Source organism: Aricia agestis, chromosome 13 (genome assembly GCF_905147365.1).
Source record: "Aricia agestis chromosome 13, ilAriAges1.1, whole genome shotgun sequence".
Classification (NCBI taxonomy): Eukaryota; Metazoa; Arthropoda; class Insecta; order Lepidoptera; family Lycaenidae; genus Aricia; species Aricia agestis.
In genome coordinates, this window is record NC_056418.1 from 7040286 (window position 1) to 7065144 (window position 24859).

General features: G+C 33.4%; 1 protein-coding gene across 1 annotated transcript in view; it reads right to left on the reverse strand.

Annotated features, from left to right (window-relative positions):
• Positions 1–12535: 12535 nt before the first annotated feature.
• The window catches only part of LOC121733020 (kazrin), a 163890-nt gene continuing 151566 nt past the window's right edge, over positions 12536–24859 (reverse strand). Inside the window, exon 20 of the mRNA XM_042123097.1 lies at positions 12536–12605. Coding sequence (XP_041979031.1) covers positions 12596–12605 — 10 coding nt within the window. The 3' untranslated portion in view covers positions 12536–12595. The remainder of the gene's footprint in view (positions 12606–24859) is intronic.

Here is a 24859-nt window from a genome sequence, read left to right on the forward strand (position 1 = left end):
ACCTGTGCTTTTATGAAAAATCGTGATGAAACTAAGTTTTATTTTAGCAATGAATTAAAAAAAAAAAAACGCAAAAATGATGTTTTTAAAGATTAACAACATTTTATTTCTAAGAATCTGGAATAGTAATTTTATATTCGTTTTTTAAACTTATATTATGAGGTACGTACCTCATAATATAAGTTTAGTCGTACGAAATTTTTATATAATACTAGCTGTTGCCCGCGACTTCGTCCGCGTAAACTTTAGTTTATAGTTGTTCCCGTACATCGATTGAGTCGTTTACGCGCAAATCAGAAAAGTACTATATTGTGTGGGAACCGCACATTTTTCCGGGACAAAAAACATTCTTTGTCCCAGATTCAAATTAGTATCTCCAATCTCCATGCCAAATTTCATCAAAATAGATTGAATAGTTTACGCGCAAATCATTAAAGTATCCTATGTTCTTTTTCGGGACTCAAAGTATCTTTATACCAAATTTCAGCAAAATGGGTCCAGCCGTTTACGCGTGATGTCGTGACCACGCGAAATATAACGTTCCGCGCAGCTTCGCTCGCGTAAGTTAGATATTTCACAGACAAATTAGTCCACAAAAAATAGCCTATGATCCTTCACGTGGTCTACTTCTTATCTGTGCCAATTAACAGAAAATTGCTCCAGTAGTTCGTGAGATAAGCCCTTTTAAATAATTTCCCCGGGTTTTTTTCCACATTTTCCTCTATTTCTTCGCTTCTATTAGTCTTAGCGAGATAAGATATAGCCTATAGCCTTCCTCGATAAATGGGCTATCTAACACTGAAAGAATTTTTCAAATCGGACCAATAGTTCCTGAGATTAGCGCGTTCAAATAAGCCCTTTCAAATAATTTCCCCTATTTTTCCACATTTTCCTTTATTTATTCGCTCCCATTAGTTTTAGCGTAATAAAATATAGCCTATAGCCTTCCTCGATAAATGAGCTATCTAACAGTGAAAAAATTTTTCAAATCGGACCAGTGGTTCTTGAGATTAGCGCGTTCAAACAAACAAACAAACAAACTCTTCCCAATTATAATATTAGTATAGATAAATAGACACCATCCTTGCAAAACGAGCAGATATTTCTCTGCATTTGCATTACCAAGCCGCCAAGTGAAGGTGGCACACTTTATGCAGAATTGTCCTCGAATTTGGACACGAACGGGGAACACAATTCGTTTGTGAGTCGCGCGTGCCTAACGAACACACTCAAGGAGATTTTAACGCCTTTTACATCTCGACACTGAAATACTGTGTCAGTAATGTTATTTTAATTCATAGTAATAACTAGCTGGCCCGGCAAATCTTGTTTTGCCGTATAAATTGTTTCTAGGATTTGTAAAATTATTATTAAAGTAGATAAAAACCTATTCTCAGGCCTAACGAATTTACATGCAAAATTTCATTAAAATCGGTTGAGCCGTGTTGGAGGAATTCACGCACAAACACTGTTTTTGAATTTTGAGAATGAATTTTGAGAATTGCACAAACACGAGAATTTTATATATTATTAGAGGATTAGAAGATTATTATAAATGCGAAAGATTGTCTGTATGTTACCTCTTCATAACCAAACCCGTAAAATGATATAGGATACTTTTTATCCTAAAAAATGTACGGTTCCTGTGCGACAAATTAATTTTGGCGCAACGGAGTTGCGGGCGTCACCTAGTGTAACTAATAAATAGTTCTAACTTCCAGGGAGGATATGCAGTTGATTGCTTTCTATTAACCAGAGGTTAGAATAGTAAAGTTAATTGATAGAAGCCTCATTATCAAATAATATTTTCTACTTAAATTATTGCATCAAAGTATGTATCTAGGTCTACCAGGATCTGATGGCAATTTTTGACAGCAGATTTTCAAAAAATATCCTTGATCATTGGATAAATTTTTATACTTATTTGAATGTTTAACACACTTAATCAGCCGCTATATATAAGAATATTATATTTATAAGAAAAAAAAGGATTAAAATGTTTTATTCCAATTACCCCGGTATTGCTAGAGTCAATTTATTTTCTCACTTTCTGCCATCAGATTCTGGTAGAAATTGATTCCTAGGCAATGAGTTTCTAAAATACTAGAATATCATTGTTCCTAGGCAGTTGACAGACCAACGTAATTTGGTCAGATCATGTCAATTCAATGTCGGTTGGTTTTGATATAACGCGACCAAACTACGTAGGTCCCCACTCCCCCATCCGCCTAGGAATCAACTTCCCTGTTAGTACATAAAATATTTTAGCGTCAAATTTTATTATAGCTAAACAAGTAAAAGGATACAAAAACATAATAATATTCGTAGAAACATCTTTGCTAACCTTCGAATATCGTATGCTTCACCTTTAAAAAAAGAAACTATAAATGTTAGATAAATGTATTCTATATTTAAAATTCACTTGTGACTTGTGAGGGAAACCCTTGTCTCCTTCGTGGATATGGCGTATCAGCATTGGAATATTACGATATTATTTATTTGTTATTAGAGATGTAACTATAAGGAAAATGTGCGCGGAGAGGACAATGGAAATCAATATGATATATCATATTGATATACTTATTATGTCATTCAATAAAATACTAAGAAATGATTTTCGGTGAAGTTGGGCTTGCTTATAAAGACTTATACAAATATAATAATAATTAGCTTGATTTTGATATTTTAAATAGCATCTTATTCTTATGGTTTACTAAACAGGCAAGAGTATTTTTTTGGTGATTTGTATGGGCAAGCGCCCCGGCGCCGGCGTCACAAGTTTCCGCATACAAAAGTGAAAAAAATGTTGCTCAGCGCTGCTACTTTTACAGTGAACTCTATACAGTTGACGCATACACATCCTAAAGTATTATCACTTAGTTTTGTTACATTCTGTATAAAACTTTATTTTGACTAGCGAGATATTCTTTCCACCATCGCTCAGTCGGCGAACAGCTCGTACTTTGTAACTTGCATGAATATTATATTAAAGATGGCCGAGGGCTCTCGAGTGTGATGTGACGATGACCGTACGCTAGAACATGAATATATTACTCGTAGTTAGAGTCAGCATAATGTTTGTGTGGAACAACACAAAGTTTGCATTGTAACGCCTCCAGTCCAGTGGCTTAGAGCTCTTGAATTGAAAGCGGATTCGATTTCGCATAGGAAAAAAGTTATTACTTTTGGATAGGACCATGCAGGTTGATTTTCTGATTGTGCGACAAGAAAGATAGTCCGTGTCATGGATGGGTAATGGGTATGGAAAGGTCGGTTATGGTAAAAGGCCACCATCACCAAAACCGGCGTTGAAAGCAATGTTATTAAATATTAAAAAGTGTACAATTGAATTGCATACAGCGTAGATGAACGCGTAGATATATTGTTTTACGTAGCCGTAGAAACCCCGCAATATTTAATAACAGAATGAATTGAAAACTGTAGCGTAGTACCATAAAGTATTGCTTATTAAAAATGCAATTGAAAAAGGCGGCCATTTTCATTTACCAAGTAAAATCGGATTACGTTGGCGTGCGTCCGAGCCGTTTCATGAAAAATTATTGTCTTTTATTTCGGAAAATAAACACTCGAAATACGCCAAAGGAATTAATTATGCTGATAATGACATTGTCGTATATATTATAATAATTATTTTGAAATATATTATTCACAAACTCATTTCATTAAAATATGATAATGTAGTAAGGAGCAATTCTAAACCGTTGAAAGTAAATTCAAAGTCGTACGATAATAATAAAAAACGCAGAAAGTCGGTTTTAGTTGGATATTTCAAGTGTATCTAGGTAATATTCTTGGCTAACGTCTCTCATAACATTCGTCAGTGCTTGCACATGATCGACATCAATTGTGCATGCTGTAGCATGTAAATTGTAGGTACAAATTACAATCAACTGTCGATAGTATGTAGACAGCTTCGCAATAATTATCGTAGCAAAAGTAGGTTAACCATGAACTAATGTGGATATCACTACATAGTATAAAACAAAGTCGCTTTTTCTGTCCCTATGTCCCTATAATCCCTTTCCCTTTAATCTTTAAAACCGTAGTTTTATTAACCGTAGTTTTATCCGTTGCGTACAACGGATTTTCTTGCGGTTTTTTTTTAAATAGATAGAGTGATTAAGGAGGAAGTTTTATAAGTATAATAACATCCATTAAATAGTGGAGAAATACTGTTATTTATGGGTTTCTAATGTGATGTCGTAAATAATTATTTTTTCCGCTTACATCGCAAACGCAGGCCTACGTTTATCAAAATAATGTAATGTACTAAGTATTGTACACAATAAGAAGATCTACAGAAAATTCCGCGATGGTACATGCCTATCTCTTATGGATATCCCACAATAACAGTTTTTTGTCATCTTTTTACGACAATTAATAACAAATTTTCGAAGCAATTTAACCAATACAGCATTAATCCTTATCCAATTAAATATGTACTTTAAATACATTGTTGATTTAATATAGATCTATATAATAGGCCTTTACAGCATATATGATTTACATTAATATTTTCGAAGATATTACAGATTTAAAAATTGCGGGCCATAGCGTTTGCGGCGGTACCGACTACCGACCAATGCGGGCCGCCGGCAGGAATGAATATATAAATCAAAACTGCTGGATCGATTTTAATCATTTTTTCAGTGGCACATAGGCTATACATAATATTTTGTACCAGTGCGAAGCCCGGGGGGGGGGGGGGGGGGGGTCGCGTAGGTACGGTAGTGTAATATAAACATTAAACAGGATGCTGTTTGACCTGCCACGTTACTGTAGCGCCTCAATGTTTGCCGAGGCACATAATATTATAGACAATTTTCATACAATTATTCGTAAGCGATGTGCCTCGCTCTGGTGGCGTGCACGGGACAGGACCAACCAGACTCTTGAGTGTGTGGGGTAGAAGATGAGACCAGAGACTCCCAGTGCAGCCCCCTGCTCCGGTAGCGAGTTTTTTTTAATGACATAAGGGGGCAAACGAGCAAACGGGTCACCTTCCGTGACAACTTCCGTCGCCCATGGACACTCGCAGCATCAGAAGAGCTGTAGGTGCGTTGCCGGCCTTTTAAGAGGGAATAGGGTAATAGGGGAGGGTAGGGAAGGGAATAGGGTAGGGGATTGGGCCTCCGGTAAACTCACTCACTCGGTTTCCATACATATTTAAATTATAATACGTTATGTTGTTTAATAACTTTAATAATCACATTTTCTAGAAAAGGAACCACCGTTTAAGACTCAAATATGGATAGTCTGAATTCTTTGAAATAAATAAGTAATTGGAATTTGAATACATCAAAATGTAATTTGAAAAATTTACATCATTCCTTGAGTTTATTTTTGGAATAACATTTGAATTTGTCTCAGCGAGTCTCCCCATTCTCCGTACTCACGATTGAGATGGTAATGCCTCGCACATAGTAATTACGATGCAAATGTACTACGTTGGAATTCACTTACATATTTGACTTTGTTTATACAATATAGTAAGAACTTTGAAATCATGATACTAGTCATAGTTATCCATCTCTTCAACTCTTGTTAAAAGGCAACAAGAGTTGAAGAGATGGATAACTGTGACTAGTATCATGATTTCAAAGTTCTTGCTATTGATCTGTGGCAAAAATAGACGAATATGTTGACATTGCATAAATTTGTATACTTACCTAATTAAGGTGACGCCGCGTTAAAGTAAAAAACCGTGTTGGATATGTTTTAGATTGTTTGTTTTCTATGAGAGGCCGGCCCGGCCTCTGATAGAAAACAAGCAATGGAACTGCAAAAAATTGAAAGGGCATAAGCGACAAAATGGATTTTGTTGCGTAATTTAAAAACCATAAATACATTTCATATTATAAGCTATTGGCAAATTAAAGTGCATATGCTTGAACCAATTTATGTACAAATTTTGAAAGCTTAAATCACTCTCCTCTGTTGGCAAAATAGGAATCCCTTTTCTACAGAGGTATTTTTGATTGATTATTCTGTGTTATAAAAGTTGACCAATCGTGTTATGCTATGGGTAATTCAAAGACAAAGACACGATAAATACTGACAATGAATTTTAATTTCTTAGCTTTAGTCATTGCTGATTATCTCTACAGCCAAATTATCAAGGCGTCGCCTTAAACTTGAGGTCTTGACCACATAGAAATTCGTTGCACCGAAAATGGCCTATTGCGTGGAAACCGTTTCTCGACCGTTTTCCGTGGTAAAATCCTAAATAATGTCCTTTCCCAAAAATATATGTGTAGCAAATGTAAATATCAGTTAACAGACAAAAAGATAAAGTAACTTTCGCTTTTATAATAAGCATCGATGTATACCTATATATTAAATATTTCTTCTTTGCATAATCTACTAGTAGATTACTTCGCGAAAAAGGGTAATGTGAATAAAACGGACACCTATTCTCCGCGGATTCCATTACCCGGATACGTGATCCGGGACGATTGACAATACGAATATTGACACGATATTGCTACGTCGAGAAACTTCTCGAAATTGCCAATTCAACAACTTTATTCCCCAGTTTGCGAGATGTTCTTTGATATATTTCTGATATTGAAATCCGCAACATTGTTTCGGACAACTTTATAAACTGTGAACTGCAGATTCACCTGTTTAGTATTCCATTGTTTGTGTATATTTGGAGTATGACCTAAATATTAAATTAGAAACATACCTATACATACATTGGTTTTAACATTATAGTTAGGTATATTGCAGAATTTAGACTTTTTATCTCACCGCTTTGACCCAAAGAAGTTAAGGCGACGCGCGACGCCTTGATAATTTGGCTGTAGAGATATCGATTTTTCTCAGCAATGACTAAAGCTGAGAAATTAAAGTTCATTGTCAGTATTCATCATGTCTTTGTCTTTGAATTACCCATAGTGATTAATTAATTACTCTCAAATAAACTTCAAAAGAACTAAACATATTATATTTTTTATGAAAAAAAAACATTAAGCTGTTTTGCAACATGGATTAGTAAGTAGCTATATAAACCAAGAAAAAATAACAAAAATATTTAGGAACATCTTAAGAACTGGAGCTCAATTCAGCACATTTTTGCAAGAAAAAGTTGCATGCTCCATACATAATATCACCATTGTACAGCATGCATATGCATATTTTTTCTTCCAATCCTTTTTTTATAGCCAATCTCTACAGATAACATACGACCAGTAGTGCTAGCACGGCGACCAGCGGAAATGCGAAAGTATGGACAAACTGTGGAAATAAACCTAAGGTGCCGTTCCGATCTTTTTTCGTTCCGAAAAATTCAATTAAAATGCCACTTTATGACAGACTATAGTATATGTCATAATGTAGGATATTATTTGAATTTTTAGAACTATAGTCTGTCATAAAGTGGCTTTTTAATTGAATTATTCGGAACTAAAAAAGATCGGAACGGCACCTTAAGTTTATCTCCACAGTTTGTGACTATAGTCTGTCATAAAGTGGCATTTTAATTGAATTTTTCGGAACGAAAAAAGATCGGAACGGCACCTTAGGTTTATTTCCACAGTTTGTCCATACTTTCGCATTTCCGCTGGTCGCCGTGCTAGAACTACAGGAAGATTTTTACTGGAAGAAAGTGTACGTTGACCTGGGAAAAGATTTTCTGACCAAATGTATGACGAAATATTTTTTTGGTTTTTCCGCAACTTCAGATGTTTGTAAGTTAAAGTCAAGATTAAGTTATGGATGAAATCGGTTTGCTTAGAGTTTTATCCTGATTTTCACAAAAAATATATTTTTTACTAGTTCTTCCAGAATTGACCGAAGTCGGTTTTCGGAAATGTCGACGTCCATTTTTAATTTAAATCCGCAATGAAACAAAGAAAGTAAATTAGAATAGCAGAAAAAGCAATGGTAGTTTCTGTCGCGAAATATGTGCACCAACTATTTGGCAGGGTATCACATGCCCGAACGCAGTTTGCAGGCGTATAACTCAAATGCAGGGTGCCGCGATACTACGATCATGCCACAATCCCATCCCGCACTCCTTTACCTCCAGCTACTCAGAGCAACAACATGTTTCAAGGTCACAAATGAAAAATGCATGCAAATTAGTAACTTGGTGGGTATGGCATAACCTGCCACACTCTCGCCGGGTTAAGCTTCCAAAATTTGTACATAAATTGGTTCAAGCATAAACTTTAATTATTTTTTTCAATTCCAGTTTTTGCTGTTCCGTTGCTTTTTCTATGAGAGGCCAAAACAAGCAATCTAAAACATATCCAACACGGTTTTTTACTTTAACGCGGTGTCACCTTAAATACAAGATAGCCTGCATTTTTACACACTTTTAAGAATTATCTACTTCTTTGGTCAGTTTTACCCTCGTTCTCCAATACCAAGTGTTAGCACAGTTAAAATATTACAACCGTGGTGTTAGCCTGTGGTAAAACAGTCCGTCCAAACGATGAAACAAGTCATAAAACTTAAATTGAAAGCAAAAAAATTCAAAATAAAAATTTTGTGACCGGTTTTTTATCTTCTTTATTATATTAGTTTTCAATATAATAAAGAAGATAAAAAACCGGCCATAATAACTCAAAAATTTATTAAGTCCTATTAGCCGTGATACTTTTCCTATTTTAAATTCAGCATTATATTTCCTACTCCCGTTAATTTTTTCACATTTATATTTTTCCAGAAAGAACCGTTTAGCTGGTAGAAGGGGGGGACACTGGACTCTAACGATTTTTTCCTCTTTAGAACTTAATATTTCACAAATAGATCGCTCAATCAGAAAATGATCTATGAACACCCATAATATTTTAAAAAATCTATCCAACGACACCTCACACGATGGGGTGGGCGTGAAAAAAAAATTCATCCCCGCTTGATGTGTAGGGGAGGTACTTACCATAAAAAAATATTTTTTTTAGATTTTAAGTTCCATTTTGTCAGCATCATTAATATGTGTATTCATGCCAAATAACAGCTTTGTAGGTCCTATAGTCTGTGAGCAAAACCGCGGACAGACAGACAGACAGACGGATAGACGGACAGACTGAAACTATAAAGGTTCCTTGTTGACTACGGAACTGTTATATCGGAAGTCACATGTCAACGTATGTGTAGTAAAAACGCTTAGGTTTTCAGTTGCATTTCCATGAATTGCAATTGCAAACTTTTGCTGTTTCTGTTATTCCATTTTCCGTATTTTTTGATCAGATCGAATTGGACCTTCGTCGGGTGCAGGTTTTCTCTTAAGATAATTATTAAGTTTTTTAAATAAATATTCTAGTTTTAATAAAAGTGATTTTTTTTAAAAAGTCTCTCAAGACCCACCAAGTAACAGTGGTGTCAGAAGTGGGATACCAGCATTAAATCCGTCGTTTCGCTGGTATTCCTTAACGGTTCGCGAAAACTGAACTGAAAAGTGAAAAGAGAACTGAGTGAATAGAAAAACTATGAACCAATTCGTCTCCGGAGTGTGATTGTGTCCTTGTCCACTTCGTAAAACTCAAGTGCACTGTGTCTCGACAATAAGCCTTTCGTCGTAAGCCTGCAGACCAGTCCTGCACTCCTGCACCCCGACATCACGCGCGCGAATCGCGATAAATCCGTAACGCCGCCGTTCCTGCCATCGTTACTGTCATTGTTCCTGCTGCTGTTCTGCCGCCGTCCCGGTCGTCGTGCTGCCCTTCTGCTGTCGCTCTCGTTGTTCCTGACGTGGTTGCGTTTGGAAACGCGCCGCCGCTGCCTGCTGTCGCTCGCCGTGCTGCTATGCCGCTCAAGTTCCTAGTGTTCCTGTCCCTGTGAGTAAAGCATATTATTATTTGTTATTGCTACATTTCAGCTATATTTTTAATCAGTGTCGTTCAATATACTTACCAAATTCCTTACCAATCTCTTATCCATAAAGTAACAATATTATACCTAATTATTTAAAAATTAATCTAGAAAAAAATAATTCTTTAAATTAATTTAAAAATGTCGGTCGATAAAAAGGCAGAAGTCTCAGTAAGCGAACAATTCCCTATTAATGTATTATGTAATTTTATTAGTCCCTATAAAGGAGATCGTGAAACTCTAACTGCTTTTCTATCTAATTGTCAAAACGCCTTAGATTTAGCATCGCCGTCTCAAAAGAATTTATTAAATAAATATATATTATCGCGTCTAGAAGGCAAGGCTCAAATTGCCTGTTCACATAAAGTTTTTGAAGATTTTAATCAATTAAAAAGTTTCCTCAAACAAAATTTCGGCGAAAGAAAACACTATAACCATTTATTACTAGATCTACAGTCATGTAAGCAGCAATTAAATGAACCTGTTGCACAATTTGCTCTGCGTATTGAAAGTTGTCTTACTGATTTACAGTCCGAAATCTATAATTCTGATTCTCTTAAAAAAGATATCTCTGGTCGCATCGCTATGACAGAGGATTTAGCATTATTTTCATTTTCATTAGGGTTACATTCGCGCTCAAGTAATAACGTTAGATGTAGAAGTCCTAAAAATCTAAATGACGCCATCAATATCGCCCTAGAAGAAGAAAAAATACAAAATCTTTTATATAAAACTAATATTTCTAAATCTAGGTGTAAAACCTGTGGAAGGACAGGGCATACGGAATCTGAATGTAATTACAAAGATAGGCGATCTTATCCGCCTCGTGATTTTTCAAAATTTCAAGGTCAGAGATCATTTAATTTAAATAATAATAATCAATCCAGCTCTCAAGCTTTCTGTAGATATTGCAAGAAAGACGGTCATGATATTAAAGATTGTTATAGAAGGAAATTTAATAATGAAAATCGTAATTCTTATAAATACAATCATGAAAATCGTAATTCATATAATAATCATTCTAATAATTACAATAAGTCCGCGAACGCGCATCATATTACATACGAGCCGCCGTCGCCACCGTCACCAACACCTTATGAAATTTCTTGTGAAAATGTCGGCGACAATTCTTTAAACTAAATGATCGGATTACGAAAAAGTGCCGCCGTTTTCCGACTAATTTAGGCACATTGCGAATTCCAACTAAATCTAAAAATAAATTAACTTATTTTAATACAAAATCAATGGACCAAGACACGGGTAACCAGCCCCAAAGTAGTGTCCAAAATCATTTTCCAATGGACCAAGACACGGGTAACCAGCCCCAAAGTAGTGTCCAAAATCAATTTTCAATGGACCAAGACACGGGTAACCAGCCCCAAAGTAGTGTCCAAAATCATATTTTAATGGACAGAGCCACGGGTAACCAGTCCCAAATATGTGTCCAAAATCAAAAATCGATGGACAGAGCCACGGGTAACCAGTCCCAAATATGTGTCCAAAATAAAAAATCGATGGACAGAGCCACGGGTAACCAGTCCCAAATATGTGTCCAAAATCGAAAATCAACGGGCAGAGCCGCGGGTAACCAGTCCCAAATATGTGCCCAATCTCAAAACAAAAATCAAGTTCAATCTGAAACTCCAATTTATGAAATAAAATCATTTATAACTAAAATATCATTGCCTCATATCGAATTAAAAACTGAATTTTCTGTCCGTAATTTACGTTTTCTTATTGATACGGGCGTGTTAAATAATAATAATACGATAAATGCATTTATCTACTAAAACCATATTTTAAAGGTTAGCGGAAATAATATTTAGTTACAAATTTAAATGTAAATGTAAAGAATAATAATTTTAATTAGTTTAATTAAATTTAAATCTAAAGTGACATTATTTCACTAGGCTGGTCATTTTTCTACCAGGTTTTACAAATTGTTTTTTAAATACTTCCGGTATAAAATATTTCCGCTAGTCTGATTAATGTTTTATTAAAGTAAATTATTATTTTAATAATTTATTTTAATATACATAAAATCAGATTATTATTATAAAATATTTTTATATTTTACTGATATATTTACTAGTTTTTATAGTATTGTTAAAAATACTTCCGGAATAAAATATTTCCGGTAGTATACCGGAAATATTTTATTGATTCTGAAATTATTTAATATTAAGACTGTTAACTGTTAATATCCGTTTGGATAGTATAAAAACGAGAGTCAATAGTGAAAAAGTTTAGTTTGTGTCGAGAGACAGGAGCAACCATAGAAATAAGATAAGTATTGTACTTTACTGATATTTTCTATTAATTTAGATACTTGTTGCTGTGTTTTAAGTTTATATAATACTTATAACTTATAATTATAATATATAATATAAGTAAATAAGTAATCGATTTATTTAAATGTTTGATGTTTGATTGTTATATTATTTGTGTACAAAGTTGGAAAGAGTTTAAATTTAATAAAATAATAATTAGGGTAAATTATAAGACTCTTAATGAAATAAATAATGAATTTAAAAAAATAAAAATGTTTCATTTTACTATTTTTTTTTACATTTATATTTTTAATAATTTAATATCAGAAGTGGGATAAATCAAACTTAAAGTATGAAATTTTCGATAGCTAATATATATATTTTTTTTTTGCAGGATGGATGCTGAAACTGTCTCCAATCTCCTCAAAGCATTTCGCGATGTCGTGTCTGCCACACAGCAGAAAAATGATGATGTTGCTCTGCCACTAATCGATCCTGAAACAAGCGACAGTGGTGCAAAGCGTTGGTGTGACAGCATCGAGAGTCTTCGGGTGGATTTCAACTGAAGCAGGATCAAGACAGCAGCTAAAGCCGGTAAGGCCCTGAATGGATCTGGTCAGACGTACTTCGAGTTCTGGGCAGGACTTGGGAGAAATTTCGTACCAACATGAAAAGTGTGTGTGTGTGTGTAGTGAGGCAAAAGAAGACTTTAATTAATTCACTTATCCCCAGCAATACCAGGGAAGTACGGCAGTTTATCATATGGTCCTCACAAGTTATTTCAGAGAGTTTGTTCCAAATTTTGCGCCCCGAACGGCACCAATAACTAAATTCACAAAAAAAAAAAAATAATGGGAGTGGGCACCGAACAGGATTTAGCTAGAAATTACGTCGTAAAACATTTATCATCTAAGCCATTATTAACTATATATGACCCAAAATTATCTACAGAACTTTACACTGACGTAAGTCAGAATACGGAGCTATACTATATAATGTCAAAACTGTCGTTGCCTATTTCAGCAAAAGGACGTCTCCCGCTGAATCAAAGTACATAATATTGTTCTATGAATTACAAACTTTGGCGACATTTAATGCTTTAAAACGTTTTAGTGTATAAATCTAATAGGCACTAAATTACTACCGTTGTATAAAATAGATTTACAATTGTGTTAGTATCGCTATAACTCGATAACGGCTGGACCGATTTGGCTAATTTTAGTCTTAAAATGATCGTGGAAGTTTAGGGAAGGTTTATAAGTGACACGAAGTTCACCGGAACATCTATTCTAGTTATTTATAAAAAGGGTTAATACATAAGACATGTTGTTTTTCTCAGCCGTAATCCAGTAAATGATTCTAATACTGTTAGTGTTAACATAGAAATATCACCTCACGATTTCTCTGAACTGTCATATTCGACAAATCTTATTGAAGAACCTCAGTCTTGGTTAGAAATTGCCCAACAAAACGATTCAAAATTAAGAGTTGAATCCGACGAAATTGATAAAGATCAATGCTATTTACGCAATAAAATTCTCGTGTCACAATGTTAGTTAGGTACCGTCCTCCGAAAGCCTCCGAAACGGTTTTACCGATTTTTTTTTTTTTACCAAATTTTATATACATTTTTAGTAAGCCTGAGAATCGGCTACTGGCTACTTTTTATACTGATAAGTACATTTGTTGAATTAATAAAAGTAAATTATTACAACTTGAGACTGACGGCGACCATTGTTTGGGCGACGGGATAGCGATGGACGTTGCCATGGTGCCACACTTATTTTGTCACTTCAATAAAATATGGGTGAAATACAAGTACAACCTAATGAGCAAAAATTTTATGTACCAAAAGGGTCTAGAATCTAGATACAATCTGCTAAAAACTATTTCATGACGAAAACTGTAATGTGGGTTACAATAAAGTAATTAATGAACTTCGTGAACATTTCTGGTTTCCCCGGATGTCAGCTTTGGTCACAAAATATTTAAAACATTGCCTGATATGTATTGAACGGAAAGGGCATGCTGGTCCTAAAGTAAACAGGGATATTTACACCTAACTGATAACTCTAATACCCTTTCACACTATCTACTTAGATTTGTGATAGGTACATAATATACATTATATTGCTTTTAATTGATGGGCTTTACTAAATTTTCAAATCAATCAAATTGTTTATTCACCGAATGCAGTATATATACAACTGTGTTATCTCATCTAATTGATGCTTCCATTCTAGGATTAAAATAGTGTGTGAAACTTATTAATTGTACATTACTTTAAATTAAATTATCATTAATAATAAGTCAATAATAACATAATAAATCAAAGCAAATAATTCGTTAAAATAATATAATTCATCTATAATATAATAAAACCTTACAATACGTTATAACAATTCATCAACATTAAAATACAAGTTAAAATTCATCGATTCAATATTAATAATAAAAATGGTTAATAATTCAATCAGTCAAAGAATTCATTTAAATACTAAGGAGTCACAATTTAAGTGTATATTTAAATTCCTTTAAAGATAACTCTCGGATATTCTTTGGTACGCTATTATAAATTTTTATGGCCACAAAATTAAATTCGAGTCTGGTTGGATCCCTAGACATGTATTTTCTATCCTCGTTATTTGCCGGAAAGAGGTCTATATATATATTTTTTGGAACCCTATCAACGGTCATAACTGGTAAAGGAACTAATTTTAGTTCTGGCCAACTCCGTAACTTATTTAGAGAGCTAGCAACTGAACATCATAATATTGCCAGGTAGAAAAATACGTTTCCACAGTAATGGATATTATGCTAAATACTTGTTGTAATGGCTCGTCAGATTGGCCGAACGGATTGTGGAAGGTCCAACAATTAATAAATACCACAATAATTCAAAATTTTACAGAATTTACACCCGTCACGTTTACGTATTGGTCGTAATGCTAATTTTCCCCCAATCCAAGCCCAACTAAACGAGGTACGATTAGATTTACCCGAAAATAGATGTTAGATCTGATCGCGAATAGCTTACCAGCGTCTTTGTTAGCAAGCAAACAAATTTAAAACTAGATTCTCAGTGAGACGGGATACGAAGGTATTTGAAGTAGGCAATGTAGTATAATATAATATTATGTAAGGCAAGATCACAGACGACATGAAAAGCTTTATCCTAAGTATAGACTAGTTCCCTATTATTCTTCCTACTCCTCCTATTTTCTTCTGATTAATTTCGTTGCGGGTCCCAAGACAGCTTTAGCATGTCCCTCGGGCTCCCTGAGATCATAATATCAAAGGGTTTTTCGTGGTTGGATGCCGCTGTCGATCCTGGTGACACAGGAGATGCAGTGGTGGGAATGTGTGGTGGGCCAAAGCCCGTTTAAAAAAATATATAGGTCCTTATGAAATAACTGCTCTTCTTCCAAATGATATCTACGCCTTACGGGGAACAGGTAGATTAAGAGCGATAACTGCAGTAGCTAAAGATAAATTGAGATTATGGCCGGGAGAATGGACTGATCATGATAATATTGTGTGAAATAAAAATTATAACTTTTGTAAGAATTTTACGATTTCTTTTGTGTGTTCTTAATGATATAAGACACAGATTGTAAATAAAATGAATGTTATATTATGTGAACTATTTTGATGTAACAATTGAAAATAAGGGTTAATATGGTTAATAACATATAAAAGTGTTATACAATAATTGTTGGTAACTGCTGAAAGTCAGTGCTCTGCTTTAGGCTCGTCTCATGTGCAGCAGGTGTGGAGCCAGGAAATTGAAGTTAGATCACTGACCGTTGCTATGTCCACTTGATGTGAAAAGTAGGACAGTAGCAATGTATGATGTACATATTATACTTAAGTCTCTAGTTGAATCGGAGTTGAGTTGAGGAAATAGAAGTTAGATCACTGATCGTTGCTATGTCCACTTGATGTGAAAAGTAGGACAGTAGCAATGTATGATGTACATATTATACTTAAGTCTCTAGTTATAGAAGTTAGATCATTAGACTGATCGTTGCTATGTCCACTTAATGTGAAAAGTAGGATAGTAGCAATGTATGAAGTACAATGTACATATTATACTTAAGTCTTTAGTTGAATCTAAGTTTAGTAAAAGTTAACACAAAGAATGTACTTCAGAGAACGAAGTACAAGTCAGTATGGCCGTGTTAAATAATAATAATACGATAAATACATTTATCTACTAAAACCATATTTTAAAGGTTAGCGGAAATAATATTTAGTTACAAATTTAAATGTAAATGTAAAGAATAATAATTTTAATTAGTTTAATTAAATTTAAATCTAAAGTGACATTATTTCACTAGGCTGGTCATTTTTCTACCAGGTTTTACAAATTGTTTTTTAAATACTTCCGGTATAAAATATTTCCGCTAGTCTGATTAATGTTTTATTAAAGTAAATTATTATTTTAATAATTTATTTTAATATACATAAAATCAGATTATTATTATAAAATATTTTTATATTTTACTGATATATTTACTAGTTTTTATAGTATTGTTAAAAATACTTCCGGAATAAAATATTTCCGGTAGTATACCGGAAATATTTTATTGATTCTGAAATTATTTAATATTAAGACTGTTAACTGTTAATATCCGTTTGGATAGTATAAAAACGAGAGTCAATAGTGAAAAAGTTTAGTTTGTGTCGAGAGACAGGAGCAACCATAGAAATAAGATAAGTATTGTACTTTACTGATATTTTCTATTAATTTAGATACTTGTTGCTGTGTTTTAAGTTTATATAATACTTATAACTTATAATTATAATATATAATATAAGTAAATAAGTAATCGATTTATTTAAATGTTTGATGTTTGATTGTTATATTATTTGTGTACAAAGTTGGAAAGAGTTTAAATTTAATAAAATAATAATTAGGGTAAATTATAAGACTCTTAATGAAATAAATAATGAATTTAAAAAAATAAAAATGTTTCATTTTACTATTTTTTTTTACATTTATATTTTTAATAATTTAATAGGCGCAAGTATAAGTCTAATTAAAAAATCTAGTTTAAATAATAAATACACTTTGTCTCGCGAAATCATTAAAATAAAAGGAATAAATAATATCGAGCAATGCTCTGAGTCTCTAGGTACATCTCAAATTAATTTCTACTTATCTAATAATATTTATAATTATAAATTTCATATATTTAATGATGATGTAAGTTTAGAATATGACGGTATAATTGGTAGTGATTTTCTCGGTCATTTTAAAGCCAACATTAACTACGATTCTAAAACAATTAATATTTGCGGGAAAACCATGGATATGAACTATGTCCAACCAACTTATATAATTCCAGCTCGTTCCGAAGCCGTCATCGAGTGCGCGGTATCTAATTACACACCTGAGCGTTATCCGAATAATCAAGGTTTATTATTAGACCATACTTTAAAAGATGGTATTTATTTTGCTAATAGTATTGTCACTATAAAATCAAATAAAAGATTTAATGTCTCAATTTTAAATACTACCGACTCAGCTGTCGAAATAAAAGATTATTCCGTAGAATTAAGCCCTTTTGAACAAGAAAATTCTTCGTGTAATATTCCGTCTCAATCCGTAAATTCTATTTCTTATTCTAGTTCTGATAGAGTCCAAAAAGTCCTCGATCTTATTCGCTGCTCACATTTAAATCAAGAAGAAAAAGAAAGTCTTTTGGAATGTTGCTCACACTACACAGATATTTTTCATATGGAAGGTGAACCCCTAACATTTACAAGCGCGATCGAACATAACATAGATTCAGGAGACGCGCCTCCTATTCACGTAAAATCATATCGTTTCCCAGAATGTCATAAGGAAGAGGTAGATTCACAGATTCGTAAAATGCTTGACCAAAATATCATACGTCCTTCTGTTTCACCTTGGAGTGCTCCTGTATGGGTCGTTCCTAAGAAAATGGACGCTTCAGGTAAAAAGAAGTGGCGAATAGTAATAGATTATCGTAAGTTAAATGACGTCACTGTATCAGAAAGTTATCCGCTACCTCTCATCACAGATATTTTAGATCAATTAGGACATTGTAAATATTTCAGCACTCTCGATTTGTCTAGTGGGTTCCACCAGGTTAAAATGAGTTCGAAAGACGCCCCGAAAACAGGATTCACTATAAATACAAATTCGAGTGTCTCTGGACACTACGAATTCACTAGAATGCCTTTTGGGCTAAAAAACGCCCCGGCTACATTTCAGAGACTGATGAATACGGTTCTCTCAGGTCTCCAGGGGTTGCATGCATATATATATTTAGATGATACTATTATTTATAGTCACGACCTTCAGAGTCATATTTCAAAACTAAAATTAGTCTTTGATCGTTTAAGAAAATTTAACTTAACATTACAACCAGATAAGTGTGAGTTTCTCAGGCGCGAAGTTGCTTATTTAGGTCACATAATCATAGACAAAGGTGTCTGTCCAAATCCAGATAAAAATCAAGGCCGTAACTCAATTTCCAACTCCTAAAAATCCAAAGGATATAAAATCCTTCCTAGGCTTAGTCGGATACTATCGACGTTTTATAAATAACTTTTCACAACTCACAAAACCTTTGACATCTCTATTGAAAAAGGATGCAATATTTAATTGGTCTCATCAGCAAGAATTAGATTCTGGTAGACCTATAGTCTTTTTTTTATTAATTTATTTAAGGTCGCTTTTTCTATAGACGAAATACTTCGGGAAAAGGTAGGTAGTGCCGTTGCGCTTCGTTTGGCTCGTCTCGGCGGGTGCACTACTGTGCACCCATATTATGTTATGTAAATATATCATTACGATGTTGCCCGCAACTTCCTTGCGATTTTCTTTTTCGCGCTGTAACCATCAATTAAAAAAATATGTTTCTTGTGGTGCCTTTCCCTGAACTCAGTATCTTCGTACTTAATTGATCAATGGTTTAAGCTTGAAGAGATAATAAATGGCATTAAATAGACAGGCGAACAAGCACAATAATTTTGCTTATTATATAAAAGTATTGTTGGTAGGTGGCTAGTAAATATATATATATATATATATATATATATATATATATATATATATATATATATATATATATATATATATATATATATATATATATATATATATATATATATATATATATATATATATATATATATATATATATATATATATATATATATATATATATATATATACAGTGTGTAACAAAAATAAGTGATAATACTTTAGGGCCTATACGTGTTCCTTGTAGAGAGTTCACTGTGAAAGTTGCAGCTATGAAAGACGAAAAAAATTTTTCACTTTTGTATGGGCAAGGGCCCGAGCGTCACGAGTTTCCCCATACAAAAGTGAAAAAAAATTTTGGTCTTTCAGCTCTGCTACTTTCACAGTGAACTCTCTACAAGGAACACGTACACACCCTAAAGTATTATCACTTATTTTTGTTACACCCTGTATATATATACTTATATATATATTATTTCCTGCGACAGATTGAAACATGTTCTTAATACAAACACGATACGAGTTTTTCTGGAGACTGGAACGGAAATTAATATGATGTGATATAATAGAGGGTGTGATGAGCCTCACGTCACGTTGTGTTATACGTCACGTTGTTGGGACTATTTCATTAGGTACCTAAATTATATTGTTTATATGAATCGAAATAAACCTATTTACTAGCCACCTACCAACAATACTTTTATATAATAAGCAAAATTATTGTGCTTGTTCGCCTGTCTATTTAATGCCATTTATTATCTCTTCAAGCTTAAACCATTGATCAATTAAGTACGAAGATACTGAGTTCAGGGAAAGGCACCACAAGAAACATATTTTTTTAATTGATGGTTACAGCGCGAAAAAGAAAATCGCAAGGAAGTTGCGGGCAACATCGTAATGATATATTTACATAACATAATATGGGTGCACAGTAGTGCACCCGCCGAGACGAGCCAAACGAAGCGCAACGGCACTACCTACCTTTTCCCGAAGTATTTCGTCTATAGAAAAAGCGACCTTAAATAAATTAATAAAAAAAAGACTATAGGTCTACCAGAATCTGATGGCAAAAAGTGAGAAAAGAAATTGACTCTAGCAATACAGGGGTAGTTAGAATAAAACATTTTGATCCTTTTTTTTTCCTTATATAGCGCCTGATTCTGAGTGCGAAACATGTAAGTATAAAAAATTATCCAAAGATCAAGGATATTTTTTGAAAATCTGTCATCCAAATTTGCCACCTGGTAGACCTATAATTAAACATACAATGTCTCAATAGAATAGTTTAAATACTTTAGATTTTATTGATATCTAAAATGCACCAATTTTGTCACTGACACACTGATGATCATCAAAATGTTTGGCTACTTCCTGAAGTGCTAGAAAGCTGAAATTTGGTATGTAAATTGTAATCTAAGTTTAGTATACAACCAACAAAAAAATTTAGAAACTTTCGACCCCCATCCCCTAAAATCGGAGGGTGGAGGTTTATATGAGAATATTATATTTTACCAATTTTTTGAATTACGACATAAGAACTAAAAAACCTATTAATAAGTACTTACAAGAACCAACTCACGGTAAGGTTTAACCTTGTGAAAAAGATATTATGAGATCTCATGTAGAGTAAGCTTCTGAATCTACACAACCTAACTCTACTTACCCTAACTTAAACAAATTCTACATAACAGTAAATATTATGCGTGGCTCGACTGTTTCGATACTATAACTTCAGATCAGAAACTAAATATTCGCATCACCTCCGCGACTGTCATAGTGAAACGGCGAAGCCGTAATACAAGATGTTAGTGTAAACACCGTTATCCTTGAAACCATCAAATGAGCCCGTCAAAATGAACATCTTTTTCTATGAGAACAATGAGAATGAATTGCCGATCCGGGAATCCGTATAAAGTCGGCATTTTTTTTAGTACCCAGCATTGTTCTCATAGAAAAAGTTGTTCATTTTTACGGGCTCATTTGATGGTTTTAATGATAACGGTATTTACACAACACACTATATATTTTACTGGTATGTAATTTTTTTTAAGTAAGGGTCAGTAGAGCTAGGCCTTGTAGATTCCGAAGCTTGACTCTATCTTTTTCACAGCCTAAGCCTTGTGTAATCGTCTCGGCAACATTTTACAAGAAATGTTTTTGGCGTTATACTAATTATTATGCTTGAAAGATAATAATAATATAGTAATATAGTATTTTATCGTAACATATTTTTAGAATAGGATTTAGTGTAAGATTGTTCCTAGGTAATTAAGATGTATGATAAGCCTAATTTAATTTCTAGTTCTGTCTTATTCCAACTCAAGCTGCACTGTGTTGTAATTTGTCTCCATGCGCCAGAGGTTGCTTGGAAGAAATCGCTTTACAGCGATAAAGCCGCCTTTGTGCTCATGCCGTGTTATTGTGAATTTCCTTTATTTCATGTTTTGTATAATATTTTGAGCACAATAAAGCATATTCATTCATTCATTCAATAATTATTATCGTTATTATTATAATTACAACCAGATGGATGTTATTATTGGATTAATTGGATATTTTATGACTCGTTGCTTAGAAACTTCATGTTCAAAAACATAAATCCATTGTTTTGTTATACAATAATCATATAATATTATAGTTGAAATGCCATTTTAAAACATTAACAGCTCTAATAAACATGGGTTTTATGTTTATACTGCCATTAAACTATTCGAGTGAATGACACTTACTTGTTTAGGGTTGGCAAAGTTAACTATTTTCACAAGTTGTGGTATTTGTGGTTTACTAAAATTTAATTGAAATTCAAATTAGATAATCGTTTTGGAAGTCTGAGATTGTGGCGTTTTATAGAAACCACTCCAGACAGACCAAATGTACAGAGCTATTTTAAGAGAATCCACTGGGCGACCGACACGAGATCGGGACGGAACATCTTTTTATATGCCTATCCGACGCATAGATTTTTCTTTCAGTCAGACAATTAGGTTACAAGTGTGCCTAAGCTTTGTAGTTATGCTTTTCTAACAAAGGAATCGAACCCACAACTTCCGAATCAAACCACGCTCAAAACCACTGAACCACAGAGGCGTTTGAACTAATCATCACACATATTCTATCATACATTAGCTTTGTCCACACTGGGCCTTTTTTTGTTCATCAAGGGCATGCGTTATAGCGCAGTCACCAGCGAACGTGAGGCATGCCCGTGACGCGCGTTGAAATCGTAGCGCTTGCTATGACACTTTTCTTTCAACGCATTCTGGATTTTGACGCATTCAATTATTGAATATGCCAAACGAAAGTTGAATAAAAAGAAGATGACGAAAATTGAAGATGAAATTGCATAATGTGGACATAGCTATTAAGCTAATTAGACAACCCTACGAACGTTTATAAGAACAAGTTGGAGCTACATTTCATCCCCTCGTAGACCAGCTTAGCTCACGATTAGAAGGCCTAACGACATTAATTAAATCCTCTTTGAAAGCGAAATGTCTGTTCCTGTCTAGGTACCAACGTCTAGCTCGGAATAGTAAATGTAATATTCTAAGACGATTATATACAACTATTTGTTAGTATAATAGGTTAGAGTCTGTAACTTAGTAATGAATTATGAATATGATCAATGAATGTAGGTCTAACTTCTAAGTCCTAACTATTACTGAGAGGTATAGCTATTATAAAATACTCTGGGTAACGGTAAAAAGTATGTCACGATGAAGCCAAATGAAACACATTCATTTTTACATAAGTTTTATTTTATCAAGGTCAAAATATAAAATTTTTTGGTAACTCAAAATTATCACATTGAAACAAATTAAAGTATTTGGTCTAAACTAAAATTACGTAACGAAACAAATGAAAACTGAGAAAAACAAAGTAACATTGAATAGTGTCAAGCTCGTTCAATATTTTGCTAAGTTTTATATCAAAATCGTGTGAGTACATAATATCACAGTATCAGCATTGTACAGCGATGTTAAAAGTTACCATAATATTTCAAAAAACATTCAAAATATTATAAATTACCTGTAAAATATTTCAGCAATTAAAGGGAAGTATATTTTAGTAATATATCAGTCGGATTAATTTTTCTAATCGTTATAATCTTGATATGCTGTTGGATATTACGTAAATATATTGTAAAAATTGATAATTTAATGAACCAAAGGATAATATAGCGATTTGGGCTCTAATCGGAATTTTTATTCCGTCCTGCATGCTTGTGTAAGAGCATTTAAAAAAAAAGAGAAGAATAATAAAAATAGAGTTTTTAATTTCGTATCTATTACTGCCGAACTCGGAGACAAATAGTAATTACTTAACTGTTTAAAGGTGGCCATACACGGGATAATTATCGTACCGATTTATCTCCTCGATGTTAAAATCGAACGACAAATTGTACGTGTGTAGCAATATCGCAAACGATTTTACGTCAAAAGATCGATTGGACGATTTTCTTGACGATCAATCGAAACGACAAATTGTCCCGTGTATGGGCACCTTAAAAAAGAAGTTTTTGACGTAAGTCTTAGACATTATATCTGTCAAACAAACATTAAATTGAAGTTAAATCGTCAATAAATTTCTCTAAATGCGGCAGTTACAGTTAGTAAACATTATCATAAATAAGTTTTATTGATAGTTCAAATATTTCCTTGTCCGTACTTTTCTAGACTACAGCTGCTACTATTAACATTTTTGTTGCGTTTTCTGATTAGTGGGTATTTGAATGACTTATTATATGCCTACTAGAAACTTTAATCCATTTAACTTCATTAAATTATCAATATTAGATGATATTCTAAAATATAATGTATGTTTTCTAATTTTAAATGAGATACAACCTTCTTTAAGACAACTCGCTGATGCTGGTTAAAGAAGAAAGGCAAAGAGTTTATGTTCTAAGTTTTAGACACAGGAAAAATAATTCTAAAACTATCTAATATTGTGTGAAACCATAAAACCCAGTAGAAGGTATAATATTATTATTAAATATACTTAGCTACTGTATGGTCCAAGTGACGATCGACAAGCGATTCATTTCCTGTGGCGCGGGCGTCGTGAACTTTTAATCCCTTTGACTTTCAAATTTATCCGGCATAGGAAGAATTTTCAAATTACGAGGAATCTATTATATCATTATTGTGTTCCATTCCACACAGAATAATCTTATTTAGCTACATAAATAAAATAATTCCTTACGGCAAATTACAATATTATCTAATACATCGATTGGTCTGAAGTTAGCTGTACAACTTCAAATGTTCGAAATTCGAATAAGCTCCTTTTTACAGCTACCTTCTGACTACTAATAAAATACGATTCTGTATTTAATTCTCTTAGTTTACACATATTACAGACATTTAACTCTTAGTAAAAATATGGATTTTGGGAAACGTCTCATGCAGAAAGAATACATTCATATAAAATTATTGTAGTAGACATAATTCGATTAAGTTTGCGGGCTGCTCCATTTTAAAACAATAGTCGATTATGGTTTTCGATTAATGCTTTAGATAAAAGCCCTCAAAAGTAAAAAATATTGTATAACAAATTACTATACTAAGTTGTCTTCTTGAGAGTAATTAAAAGTGGAATGTAAAAAATGGGCGTATAAAATCGTAAGTTTCAAAACGGAACAGTAACGCTGTATCTTTACACTTGTCCCAGCCCCCAAACGTTATCTATAAAATACTCGCAGATAAATCTAAACAAAGCGGCTGTCACT